General features: G+C 39.6%; 1 protein-coding gene across 17 annotated transcripts in view; it reads left to right on the forward strand.

Moving 5' to 3' along the window:
* ACACA (acetyl-CoA carboxylase alpha) overlaps positions 1–13,652 on the forward strand; it is a 283,052-nt gene that overhangs the window by 168,949 nt on the left and 100,451 nt on the right. For all 17 annotated transcript variants that reach the window (XM_033431572.2, XM_004271716.4, XM_033431570.2 and 14 more), the window contains 5 exons: positions 3,124–3,180; positions 3,424–3,468; positions 10,062–10,103; positions 11,414–11,629; positions 13,335–13,490. In XM_033431572.2, coding sequence (XP_033287463.1) covers positions 3,124–3,180; positions 3,424–3,468; positions 10,062–10,103; positions 11,414–11,629; positions 13,335–13,490 — 516 coding nt within the window. The remainder of the gene's footprint in view (positions 1–3,123; positions 3,181–3,423; positions 3,469–10,061; positions 10,104–11,413; positions 11,630–13,334; positions 13,491–13,652) is intronic.

Raw genomic sequence — 13,652 nt, forward strand, 5'->3', positions numbered from 1 at the left:
ACCACTGTGCCACCAGGGAAGCCCCTCAATAGATTTTTAAAAATTTAATTCAGCAGTATAAACAATTAGTGCCATAGACATTCACATCATATAACGCTAATGGTTGATACCCAGGAAAAGATGGTAATTTTATGCTTAATGTGTGTCATAGCATTTTCCCCGTGATGCTGTCACAGCACATGAACTGACTGTGGGGTTGTGGTGAGGAAAGGTCCTTCCAGAGAAGTAAAAGTAGGAGTCATGCCTCGGAATTTTTCTTTAGAAGAGAAATCTAACTTCCTTCTTGCCCTTGACTCATGCATGACCACATAAAATTAACCTGAGACCAGTGACCAAGGTGACCTTACTTGGAAGAGTCCTAATGTTGTGCATGGCTACTAATGCTGTTGCTTGATGGAATAATCTATGAGAGTTCCTTCCCAGGTTTTGAGGCACTAATTGATTGTTTTGACCTCAACTTTAGGCTTTTTATTACCCTCAGTTCTAAGTGACATATATCATCACACCTTGATTTAAAGAGGCACTTTCTTCATTTTCACTATGTATATTTGTAACGTTAATTGATGATAAGAAATTACCTTTTTCCTTTACTGGACTTGTAAACTGAGGCATAGAGAAACCCAGAGTCTGCCTGTGGCTGTTCAGTAGGGAAAGGGTAGACAGTGCCAACATCCCAAGCTTGAAGAAGCTATTTAGTGCATCACGTGCCGTGCTTACCCAGGCATATTAGGCATTTTCACCCACTTGTTGTGAAAAAAATATAAAAAAGAAAAGGAAGCAAAAGCAATTTTTAAAAAAGCTGAAGTGATAACTAGTTTTGTTTTTCACTTCATGATCATGCTCCTAGCAGTTTAGAAAAAAAATTTTTTTTTTAAGCACACATTAAACTATCAAATAGGTTGATCCAAATTGTCCAAATAATCGTCTAGTCCCAGCATGTCTTTTCTTCTCTCATAGAAATTAGGATCATATATTTGTAAATGACTTGTGGAGGAGATTGAAGCAGCCAGTGTAAATGGAGTTTCTCCAGGTGCTGATGCCTAATCGCTGGGTAATAACTGTGGACTTGCTGTGAGACCCGCATTATTACAATGTAATCAGAATCCTGTTGCTCTGCTGTTATTGTCAGCCACTTGTGGAATTTTTAAAGCAATAACAATTTTGATTTTAAATTATGGCATTATTAAAGTTATTTTCTTCCCTGGCCAGAACATAGCTATTGATGCTTGTCTCTGAAGGACTTGGCTGTAGTGGAATTCTTTGTTGGTGTCAGAAGAAATGTTTCTGTTCCTTGGCACACTGAGAGTCAGAGAACCACCAACCGCCCCACCCCACCTCTTTCTTCCTCCCTCCCTCTCCCTTCCCTCCCTCCCTCCCTTCCTCCCTTCCTCCCTTCCTCCCTTCCTCCCTCCCTTCCTTCCTTCCTTCCTCCCTTCCTTCCTTCCTTCTTTCCTTCCTTCCTCCCTCCCTTCCTCCCTCCCTCCCTCCCTCCCTCCCTCCCTTCCTCCCTTTCTTTTCTTATACTACAAATACTTGGTTATTTACCCTAATGGGTATGATACCAATCTTCTTTTTTAATTAATTAATTTGTTTTTGGCTGCACTGGGTCTTCGTTGCTGCACGCAGGCTTTTTCTAGTTGTGGCGAGCAGGGGCTACTCTTTGTTGCGGTGCGCCGGCTTCTCGTTGCAGTGGCTTCTCTTGTTGCGGAGCACAGGCTCCAGGCACACAGGCTTCAGTAGTTGTGGCACATGGGCTCAGTAGTTGTGGCTCGCGGGCTCTAGAGCACAGGCTCAGTAGTTGTGTCGCATGGGCTTAGTTGCTCCGCAGCACGTGGGATCTTCTCGGACCAGGGGTCGAACCCGTGTCCCCTGCATTGGCAGGCGGATTCTCAACCACTGTGCCACCAGGGAAGTCCCCGAATCATTTTTAAATGTAGTTAAACCAAAATTTACTTATATATGACCTGGGAATTTATTATTAGGAAATTAATTTTTTCCAGTTATCTTTTGCTTATCCTGTTAATTTTGTTACTAAGCAACGCCACAGTAAAAAAGGAAAAATAAGAGGAAATGGTCCAGGGATGTGCTTGTTTATGAGGGGTAGCCAAATTGGATTTAAAAACTATATAATATCAAGAAAGTTAAGAATTGGCTTATGGATATATCTCTCGGTTAAAGAATGTGATAAAATTAAAGTCCGGGTGTAGGTTGTGAAAGTCCACATATTTTTTCTATTTGTGTTATTCATGTATGTTTTCAGGTCATTCAGTGGGTGGGATTGCTTTTCTACTTGCTGCCATGTAGCCCCTCTTTATTAGGGACCTTTAAGAGCATGTCTTTTACTTAGCTCATTAATCTGTTTCTTTGTCTCTGCCTTTTGAGATGAGAGAGCAGTACAGGATAGAGGAAGGCTTAGAGCCAAAGGCCCAAGACTCACGTAAGGGGCTGTCTTGAAACTGCTGGTCTCTTCTAATATACTGCTTGCCTGTACCAAGCGGAAGTATGAATAATCACTAAATTTAAAAGCCTGTTAGACATTGTTTTTAACAACTTTTAAAGAGAATCTTTTTTAAAATACCTTCATATAAAGTAGGGAGGAAATGTTTTAGAGCTGAAAAGGTTAGGATTTGTTAGGTCGAATTCTGGGAATGCTGTATCAGATGGTAGGTGATGTCTATAGTCTAACAGTTTAGTACTTGAATTTTCCGTTTTATGGAATTTCTTCTTTTCCCTCTACCTGATTTCGTTTAGCTTCTATATCAGTATTGATCTTCACATTTAAATACAAGCCCACCAGTGTAATTTCTATAAGCAGAAATTGTGTTAAGATCTACCTTGATATGTATCAGTCCTTAGAGAATTTAGGTGGCCTCATGTGACTTTTTCTCCTCCAGAGTTCTCTTTCAGTTTTGTCCAGGTCAATATTTAAAACCTGTTCTGTAAGTCTTATTCCCAGGAGCCAGGTTGAGATTTGTTTACGTGCAAATTTGAAGATACTGAGTCAAGACATAGATATCCAAAACAGCGCTTAGTGCAATCACAGCCTTCTGAGGACTGAATGGGCTAAAACTTAGGATGAATGGAGATCTCATCTAGCTTCTGTTTTTGCATGTTTGTTTGTAGAAAGCTACCCTGGTTGAGCATGGGATCCGGCGCCTTACTTTCCTGGTTGCACAAAAGGTATTGGCATGTGAATTATGCATCTCTTTAATATCTCTTATGCTGCTGCTAGAACTTTAAAAGTGAAAAATGGAATTATAATCATACGCTTACTTGTAGAATTTATGCAAAGAAAGAACTGTTTTGGTATAAATTTAATCAAGAAAAAGCATTAAAGTCATCACCTTTTCCTCAATTGGTTTTTAATTATATTACTAATTGCCCTCTTCTGTTTTTCCTTCCTTTCTGTCTTTTATTTGAAAGGATTTCAGAAAACAGGTCAACTATGAGGTGGATCAGAGATTTCATGTAAGTAAGAGCAACAGTGGTGAAAGATTACTTACTGTTTTATCTGTTACCTGCTGATTATTTAGAAGGGCTGGTCTGATGTTTGGTCCCTCTTCTTTGAAAAAGTATTATAATGAATATTCAGTTCTTCTATAGCGTATTCAAACTGAAGGGTTTTTTTTCTCCTCCTTTTCTACCCTATAATGAATTCTCAGTATATGTCTGAGAAATAGTTAAGAATGAGCACATGCATTTATCCAGATGAATAAGGTAGAAGCAGGAGCTAACTACTAATTTCTTCTGTGCACACAGCGAATCAGTAATCAAGGACTGCCATTCGTACTTGGGGTCTTGGCTTCTACCAAAGATGGATTCAAGTTCTGCTATTGAGAACTGTCAGTTCTGAAGAACAATCACTTATTATTTAAAATGCCTTAACAGAACCCAAGTTGGTGTTTTCATCTTACATTAATTCTAGGAGGAGGAAATAAATAAAAATTAAGTTGCTTTTTCTCCCATTTAACTGAATTAACTACTAATATTTATGAGTTTAAAATTTTTATTGAAAAATTTTAATAAAGAGAGCTAAGTTAATAGCCTGACATCTGAACTGTGGTGTATATGTGTATGGTCATACGCAATGTGATTATAGCAGTGAGGTCAAAAATCCAGTTTGCAGTCAAGATGTCATTCTCCAAAATGGCTGATTGGAGTCACAATATTTCTTTAAAAATTGATCCTAATGTGGTGAAGTAAGATTCCAAAGGATATTAAGAAGTCTTAATATTTCTGATGAGAATTTTACTTTGTTTTGTTTTTAGCAATTAAGATGATTAAGTTGGTTTTCAAGCCCTGCTCAATGGCAATGATGAAGATAACATTTGGGATGCTGGAAGGGACTTCCTAAGCTCAAGGACCTGTGTGTGATTGCTTTTATTGCCCTTTTGTTTATTAGGTCTCTAGCACTTGACATTTTGTTTTCCTTCTCACGGTTCACCTTGTTGGTCTAGTCTATAGAGAAACAAGAGAGCCTAGCCTGCAGGCTAAAGAGCTAGGATTTTCTAAAACGCTTTAGGAAATGTTGTGGACTCCACAATGCCCCTGTGTTATTGATGTCAGGAAATCAAGCAGAGTGCAGATATATATCAATCAATAACTGTAGGTAGGAAACTGGAGGCAGTGGAGAAGTATGAGGAGCTTAAAGAGAACCCTGGGGCTTTAGGAAAAAAAATAAGGAGCTTAGAGAATAAAATTGATACTTGGGGATAGAGTATGAGAGCCCATGAATAAAAACTATAGCTGGTAGATGCTGATCAGAACTCAGGTAGACATGCTGGATCTGGGAAGAGTATTGGGCTAGGTTCTTTAGTGTTAATGTGATTTTTTTTCTTTTGTAACTGACTTTGGAATAATGCATTATTCTGGGGAATAATACTGAATTTGTAAAATTGTTTTCCTTTTCCCTAATGGTTCAGACACAGTCTCTTTGTTTCTATAGCACATGAACTGGTTTTTTATAATAAGCATTCTATGATAAATTAAAACTCTCCACTAAAATTTTTTTAAAGCCAAAGCACTTAATTCTCACGGACGTTGTTTTTTTTTTGTTTTTTGTTTTTGATACTTTCTATCTTTGAATCTATATCCTGTCCTAGAATACATCTATAGATTTAAAACATTTTTTCTCCCTGCTCTCTTAATATTTCTGGATTTAGGTTGAATAGGGACATGTCTAAGCAAAATCTGCTAGGAAATGAGCCCAGCAGGGGGGTCTTTCTGGGACTCATCGTACAGTTTCTATTTGTAGTGGCATCAAATGGGAAATCAGTTAAATTATCAAGTGACTTGATTTGTCATAAGTGTAGGAAAGGTTGTTTTAGGATGTAGAGAACATTAAGGTTTTAGGTATGGACTGGATTTGCTCTGAAGAATTGGATGGCTGAGGAGTTGGGGTGTTTTTATGTTAGGCCCCTGAGAAATGATTAGCGGTTACACATGGGGCAAGGGCAACTATTACAGAACTCTGGCCAGGATCTTCAATATCCAGGAATCCTTGGCAGGAGTTGTACAAATCTGGGGCTCACTGTCATGGTGCTGCTCTGAGTTCCTCTGCTGGTGGTAGCTTGAAGGACGCTTAGTCTCTGTCATGTCATCTTGTGTGCTTCGCCCATAGTTAGTATAGTGTGAAAAAGTGGAAGCTTTCTGGAAGTGTTAGAGATGAATCCCTTGACCTCTCTGGCTTCTTGGTAATCCACTGTGATGTATGCAGCCTCCCCTGTTCTACACTGCGAAATCCCTATATTATTGAGTAGAAGAGGGAATGTGCGCAGGAAGGGGCAAGGAGAGGAGGAAGGTTACCAAGTTTGGTTCAAGAACAACATTGGCTGGTGTGGAAGGAGGCAGCCGTGCTGTTACATAATCATCGTCTCTCAGACTGCTTCAGAACCAGAACAAGGCAAAAGAGGGCCAGACCGCATGGGGGTTCCTAGAGAGTGTGTTTATTGTTAGGTGTTTATTCACATGCCAGCGAAGGCTGGAATTATTTCCAAAACTTCGTTGTTTAATCACCACAGTCCCCAAAGAGCTGTTCAGCTGAATGTCTGCTGCTGCCTAAGTCTCTTGGTTCTACGTGGAGACTGTTCTGAGCGGGCAGTAGTCACCAGCATTAAGGAGGCTTGGTGTTGAGTCTGTTTCCATAACCATCTAATTAAATCAAGTACCCATAATGGGACTTGCGTAATTGCTTAACATTGATTATTTAAACAGAAAGTTTGAGGAAAAACAAGTCTAGCCTTGTAAATATCTTCTTCATATTAAAAAAAAAAAAAAATTGTAGCCTCGAAAGCAAAAGAACAGGCTCTTTGAATTTCTGCAGCTATATAAGCTGCAGTTCTCTAGTTTTATGAGTATCGTCTTTATCCATTTCACATCTAGAATTCCAAAAAGTGCAGCAGAAGGTGTTTAATTGGAATATAAGTATTACTTTATGAAGCTTTCCATATTTTTTCCAGCAAAGTTTTGTTAAGGATACTAAAATGCATATTTCTCGGATTTCTTACCCTTTGCCACCTAAACAAAGCATTAGGTCTAAACCACGTGATGAGATTCCAAATCACTTTTTCATCTGTAAGTTTCCTTTTGTTTCTTTGTAAGATTTCATGAAATTTTAAAAAATTCTGCTGTAGATCACCTAGGAGATAATTGCAGTTTTACTGATTTTATGTGAGTGACTCCCACTTTAAATGTTTTGGATCGTTTGTGCCTGAAGGGAGAGCCCACTATTGAAAACAGTTATCATGGTTAGTAGTTCATTTCTTTAAAAATAATTGATATGTCAATTATATCTCAATAAAGCTGGGAAAAGAATGGTAGTTCTGTTTGCTAGTGGATCAACTATTTGTTTTTCAGAAGGTTTGGTTTGAGATTTTGTTTTAATTACAGTCTATATAATTAGTTCTCAGTGTGTTGAGGTAAAAGAGAATTGCACCAGCAAGCTTCCAATTTCTTCATCTCATTAGGTTTTTAACACGATTATTAGTATCATAATCAGCTATGATGTTTTCTGTTGCAGGTTTTCACATTCTCTGATTTGCAGGGTGTCTTGATTGGCTAATTTAGGCAAATTATTTTGATTGTCCTGATGATGGTTGGCTGATTAGAACACAGCAGGGGTATAATTTCTTCCTGAGAAATGTTGCATTCTTTTGTTTTTTGGTACCAGCACACTAAGAGGGTTTTTATTTGTGTACATTCAATTATGATATTTGCCTGTAACACTAGTAGAATGCCTGGAAAGCAATTACATTAGTGATGGAATAAGCATGAATGCTGTTAGTGGAAAAATTGGCCGTGTGAGGATGTGGTAGGATGAAGGAATTTATTAAAACTACAGAATCAGACTTTTGGATTTCTTCTTTTCTGTGTTTTCTGTATTTCTGTGATTTTTGAATGCGAAAAAAAAGTGACTTTCTATAAAAGTCCTCAGACTTCCCTATCTCTTGAAGAATTGTTCATTAATCCTGGTTTCCCGTTGCATGGAAGTTCTTGCCGTCTTCTGTTCTGAATGCTTCATGCTAAATTGAGGACTTTACTGTGGAGCTAAAAATTTATTCAAAAGTTTAAGAACATTTGTTCATGTCATCTCATAACACCTTTTTTCTTTTTGGCTGTGTTGTGTCTTCATTGCTGCGCGGGGCTTTCTCTAGTTGCGGTGAGCAGGGGCTTCTCTTGTTGCGGAGCACGGGCTCTAGGCGCGCGAGCTTCAGTAGTTGCGGCACGTGGGCTCAGTAGTTCCGGCACACAGGCTTAGTTGCTCCACGGCATGTGGGATCTTCCCAGACCAGGAGTCGAACCTGTGTCCCCTGCATTGGCAGGCGGATTCTTAACCACCGTGCCACCAGGGAAGTCCTCATAACACCTTTTCTTAGCTAACCTTAATGAAAGTGATTTTTCTGATTGGTAGTCTTTGCCCACCTCTGCCAAGAATTCGTCAGTCTTTTTCATTATTTGTAGTAAAGGTATTTATTTCCATTCACTTGTTTGCTTTTTGTGCCTTTCAGTTACTACACATTTTCTTAATTGCATTAGTAGTAAATAAAATGTTTCTTGCTTACTTTTGTCATGTTTTTGAAGGAAAATCATTTTGTTCCTACCACTATACACACTTGAGTAAATGGTATACTAAATAACTATTTTAGTTAACTAATTAAAGTTATGGAGGAATAGAGGAGTGTGTGCTTGAAAGATTGTATCATTACTTTTCTTGACTTTTCTTTCATAAAATTTCATGGAAGGACTTTGTTACCCTTCCTTTTTTGACTTGTGTTACTTTTTAGCTAATGCTCTGAAAGCCATACCTCTTGAGAATAAAACCAAAACAGAGACTGTATAAAGCCCTGAGCATGAAATCTACTGACAGCTCAGCTCAACATCTTCCTGCTTAACCTTGAAGTCATCCCCATGCTCTTCATTATCATTCAGGGGGAATTAGAGAATTATTTAGGACAAAACACCATCAGTAAAAGATCAGTGCTGTGTAAATCCACTTTCAAAGGGCTTTTAAAGACCCAGGCCTGGACAAGTGGTTTCCCAGCCTTGCTCAACAAGCTCCTAGAAGCCTATTAAATGCCATTTTACAGTTAAAATGCCAAGGAAAATGTAAAAAGATTTATTAACTGTGCAAGCTTTAGTTAAGGTGAAGCCTAAGGCCTGTGGAAAGTATTCAAGAAGTTCTCCATCAACTCAAGAGCCACAAGTTTTGCTTTGTTTTTTGCTTTTTTTCTTTAAAGTTTTAATTTCTGGGGTTTTTGTTTTTTGTCTCATGAAAGAGAAGTCCTCTAAATAAGGAATTTGGATTAAAATAAGAATAGAGAGACTTCCCTGATGGGAAGTAGTGAGGGCTCCGCACTTCCACTGCAGGAGGCTCGGGTTCCATCCCTGGTCAGGGAACTAATGTCCTACAAGCCGCATGGCACAGCTGGGGGTGGGGGTGGGGGCGGGGAGGAGGCAGGGAGGGGAAGAGTAGATAGGTGACACCCTGCACTTAAGAGGTAGAGATGAAAGGGCACAGGCTCTGGCATTAGACAGACCCAAGTTCACCTTTGGGGGTCACAATACTTTCCTAAGAAGTTGTTGAGAGCATTCGGCGGTCAACACGTGAGAGCGCCTGCCACCTACAAGGCTTTCAGTTCATGTTTCCTTCACGGTTCCTGAAGTTCATTGAGGGGTATGTAGGCAGCTAGTCCTGGTCTCTCTGCCTTGTACCAATAAGTGTTTGATTACATTGAACTCATAATGAAGAAGATGCCTTAATAAAACCTCCCATAGAGGCAAATAGTAATGACTTGATTCCAGCACTGCCAGTAGAGCTTCCCATCCGAGAAACAGGGGTATTTGGTGTTAATAAGTTAAATTTCAGAAACTAATGGACTCTGCTAATTGAATTCATCTTTGTTAATTAATAAGGTTCTAGTAAATTGGTTGCTTTCTTGTGTAATGCCCTGCAAAAGAGCAGTAAGACCTAATGATTACACGTTCACTAGTTCCACCCCATTCTTTCCTATACATATAGTGGTATGAACCAAAGTAACATCTTGCACTTTTCTTTGTCTTGAAATGTCATTGTTTAAACCTTTGAAATTATTGACTTAAGAGTGAATGAGGAAAAAAAAGCATGGATTGGGGATTCTATGCTGTCTGGCTAGTTTACATTTTAAGAGTTTCTTAAGGAGAAACTTGGGAAATCAGTCCAGTAACTACTATTGCAGTGCTGCAGAATTCAGTTGTATTCGTCTTATTTGCCAGGTTCTGCCAAGAGCAACACCCAAGAAGACTTTTTCCACTTGGGAGATGAAAAACTACATATTTTTTCTTTCCCTAGAAGAGGGTAGCTATTAAAGTTAGGTTAATAGTGTGGTGGTTCTCAAATTTGTAAGTGGGGTCAAAGTGATGGTTACCCAGAGGATCATGCATATTCCCCAGGCCAAGCCCAGGTAAGGAACATGTTTTCTAGGCACTTGTCTTCTAGATGCTTGACAGTTTCTGTACTATGTATTTATCCCCAAAGAGCCATATATATGAAGGACTGACACATTTCCCCCACTTCTTTAACACAGAGAGAATTCCCTAAGTTTTTCACATTCCGAGCAAGGGATAAGGTAAGAACTGATTTTTTTCCTCTTTTTTTTTTTTTAATCTTTGTTTTTTCCTTAAAAGCCCGAGAGTAGCTTATCTTTGCCGTATTTCTTGCCATTCTCCTTCCTCTAATTGAACGTATGCTTCCCTTTGCCTTACATCTGTCTTAGAACTAATAAAGGCTCCCTTCTGAAAGAGTTTGGTTTAGGAAACAATCAAATGTATTGACCTACCCAAAGAAAGTGATAACTTTCAAAATCATCTCTATGCCTTAGCATAATCCTAATGATGTAATATTAAAGGGCTACTGTACTTAGCAGGATTATTCTTGTCACCCACAGACAGTTCGTTTATCCTCAAGTCTTGTTTATGAGCATTTGTTTTTCAATTTTAAAATATAAAATTTCAGACCATGTTGCTTTCTTCCTACTACCAGCTTATGTTTTTGGCTCTCTCTCTCCGTTCACTCAATGGACATATACCCTTTACATGTCTAGTTTCAACAAAACATACAGTAAATGTCAATACAACTTTTTAAAAAGGTAGGTAAATAATTATGTATGGATACAGGATGTCCAGAGCCAAATATCTCTATTTTTAAAAATTGTATGATGTTTGTTTTCCAAGTATTCACTATGTCCTTTTTACTCTGCCAGAAATGATAAGAGTATAAGACCTGCCCGTAAGCGTTTTAGACTCGTTGGGTAAAACTGACCCGTAAGCGTTTCAGACTCGTTGGGTAAAACTGAAATATTGGTATGTGAAATAGACATTAATGTGAAGCAGTCTGGTTTACTGTTTTAAAAAAATGAATTATGAAGGCTTTAAATGCTACAGGAAATCTGAGGGAATTGGTGTTTTTTGTTTGTTTTTAATGGAGAGCATCACCACTTGTAAAAGCATAAATGATGAAAGCTTGCAAAGTAAACAAGGACTTTAGTGCCTAATCCTGTGTAAGCTCTAGCGTTTTCCTTGTATGTAGCTCCTTTTTTTTTTTTTTTTTTTTTTTTGCCGTACGCGGGCCTCTCACTGTTGCGGCCTCTCCCATTGCGGAGCAGAGGCTCCGGACGCGCAGGCTCAGCGGCCATGGCTCACAGGCCCAGCCGCTCTGTGGCACGCGGGCTCTTCCCGGACCGGGGCATGAACCCGTGTCCCCTGCATCGGCAGGCGGACTCTCAACCACTGCGCCACCAGGGAAGCCCCTATGTAGTTCCTTTTTTGACTCATTGGCACATCATGGCTTATGTTTATATTTTTAAGCATCCCTTTTACATACACTTTCATAATATAATTTTGTAACTGCCTCTTGTGAGCTGTTTTTTCTTGCATTCAGTTTGAGGAAGATCGAATCTACCGTCACCTGGAGCCTGCCCTAGCTTTCCAGTTAGAGCTGAACCGGATGAGAAATTTTGACCTTACTGCCATCCCATGTGCTAATCACAAGATGCACCTGTACCTTGGAGCAGCCAAGGTGGAAGTGGGCACAGAAGTGACAGACTACAGGTTCTTTGTCCGTGCAATCATCAGGCATTCTGATCTGGTCACCAAGGTGGGTGCTGTACTTTAATGGGAAGTTATCCCTGAGGGAAGGGACAGAGAAACAGGCATGGGTCAAAATCAGGTTTTCCTCTTTTGAATCAAGGCTCTTGTTCCCTTTCATCCTACTCTCCAATAACCAGCAGAAGTCTGAGAGTCATTTCTCTCACAGAAGTAAATATTCCATGTAATGAAGGGCTTTTTCCCCCTTTAATTTGTTGTCTTGGTAATGGAAGCATGATAGTACTCGCTTGAGAAAATGAAAAAGCATGCTAAAAGAGAAATCACAGGGAAGGTTAGATGATGATAGAGAATAAGGAGAAAAGCTAGAGGTGACCCCATCGTAAATCTGTCTAGAGGTGGGGTGCTTTCTGTACATAGCAAGGTGCTTGCTGGTGTGTTAGTTGTTACTGCATCCTATAGCTATAACCTTTCTGCAGCTTTTCCTTTCTAAACAGATTTCCTTTCTAAACTGCTCTGTTTGCCATATGTGAGATATAACCCTAGTGGGGTTGCTGCTCTGGGGATGCCCAGCATCTCCACCTGTTGGAAGGAAAGGATACATAAGAGGCAGGAGGAAGGTCTGGCAGGTCTTTATCTGACCCTTGCCTGCCCCTGCTGCCTGTAGTCATTGGGTTGACCCTAGGGAGAAAGGTAATAACATCTGCAGCAGGTGCCTTATGACTTGTGACATGCTACTGCTTAAGTATGTATAACAGCTGTTTCTTTTTTTTTTAACATCTTTATTGGAGTATAATTGCTTTACAATGGTGTGTTAGTTTCTGCTTTATAACAAAGTGAATCAGTTATACGTATACATATGTCCCCATATCCCTTCCCTCATGCGTGTCCTTCCCACCCTCCCTATCCTACCCCTCTAGGTGGTCACAAAGCACCGAGCTGATCTCCCTGTGCTATGCGGCTGCTTCCCACTAGCTATCTATTTTTACGTTTGGTAGTATATATATGTCCATGCCACTGTCTCACTTTGTCCGAGCTTCCCCTTCCCCCTCCCCATATCCTCAAGTCCATTCTCTAGTAGGTCTGCATCTTTATTCCCTACTTGCCCCTAGGTTCTTCTGATCATTTTTTTTTTCAGATTCCATATATCTGTGGTAGCATACGGTATTTATTTTTCTCTTTCTGACTTACTTCACTCTGTATGACACACTCTAGGTCCATCCACCTCACTACAGATAACTCAGTTTCGTTCCTTTTTATGGCTGAGTAATATTCCGTTGTATATATGTGCCACATCTTCTTTATCCATTCATCTGTTGATGGACACTTAGGTTGCTTCCATGTCCTGCCTATTGTAAGTAGAGCTGCAATGAACATTTTGGTACATGACTCTTTTTGAATTATGGTTTTCTCAGGGTATATGCCCAGTAGTGAGATTGCTGGGTCGTATGGTAGTTCTATTTTTAGTTTTTTAAGGAACCTCCACACTGTTCTCCATAGTGGCTGTATCAGTTTACATTCCCACCACCAGTGCAGGAGGGTTCCGTTTTCTCCACACCCTCTCCAGCATTTATTGTTTGTAGATTTTTTGATAATGGCCATTCTGACCGGTGTGAGGTGATATCTCATTGTAGTTTTGATTTGCATTTCTCTAATGATTAATGATGTTGAGCATTCTTTCATGTGTTTAACAGCTGTTTCTTTATTGCCTCTTTTAAAACACATTAATGTTGGTGGTGATTTTCTTTGCTGCATAGGAAGCTTCCTTTGAATATCTACAAAATGAAGGGGAGCGGCTGCTCCTAGAAGCCATGGATGAGTTGGAGGTCGCTTTTAATAATACAAATGTCCGGACTGACTGCAACCACATCTTCCTCAACTTTGTGCCTACAGTCATCATGGACCCTTCAAAGGTACATTTCTCCTTAGCTTCTCTGCCAGCACTCGCCAACACAAGCAGAGAGATTCATTCATATTTCTTTGCACTTGGACCTGGAAACAGGTACTCTCGGTCAGCTGATTGAACCCTTGATCTTTAAAGTTTACAGAATGCTTGTAGGACTGGGTTTCTGGGA

This window comes from Orcinus orca, chromosome 19 (assembly GCF_937001465.1).
Source record: "Orcinus orca chromosome 19, mOrcOrc1.1, whole genome shotgun sequence".
NCBI lineage: Eukaryota > Metazoa > Chordata > Mammalia > Artiodactyla > Delphinidae > Orcinus > Orcinus orca.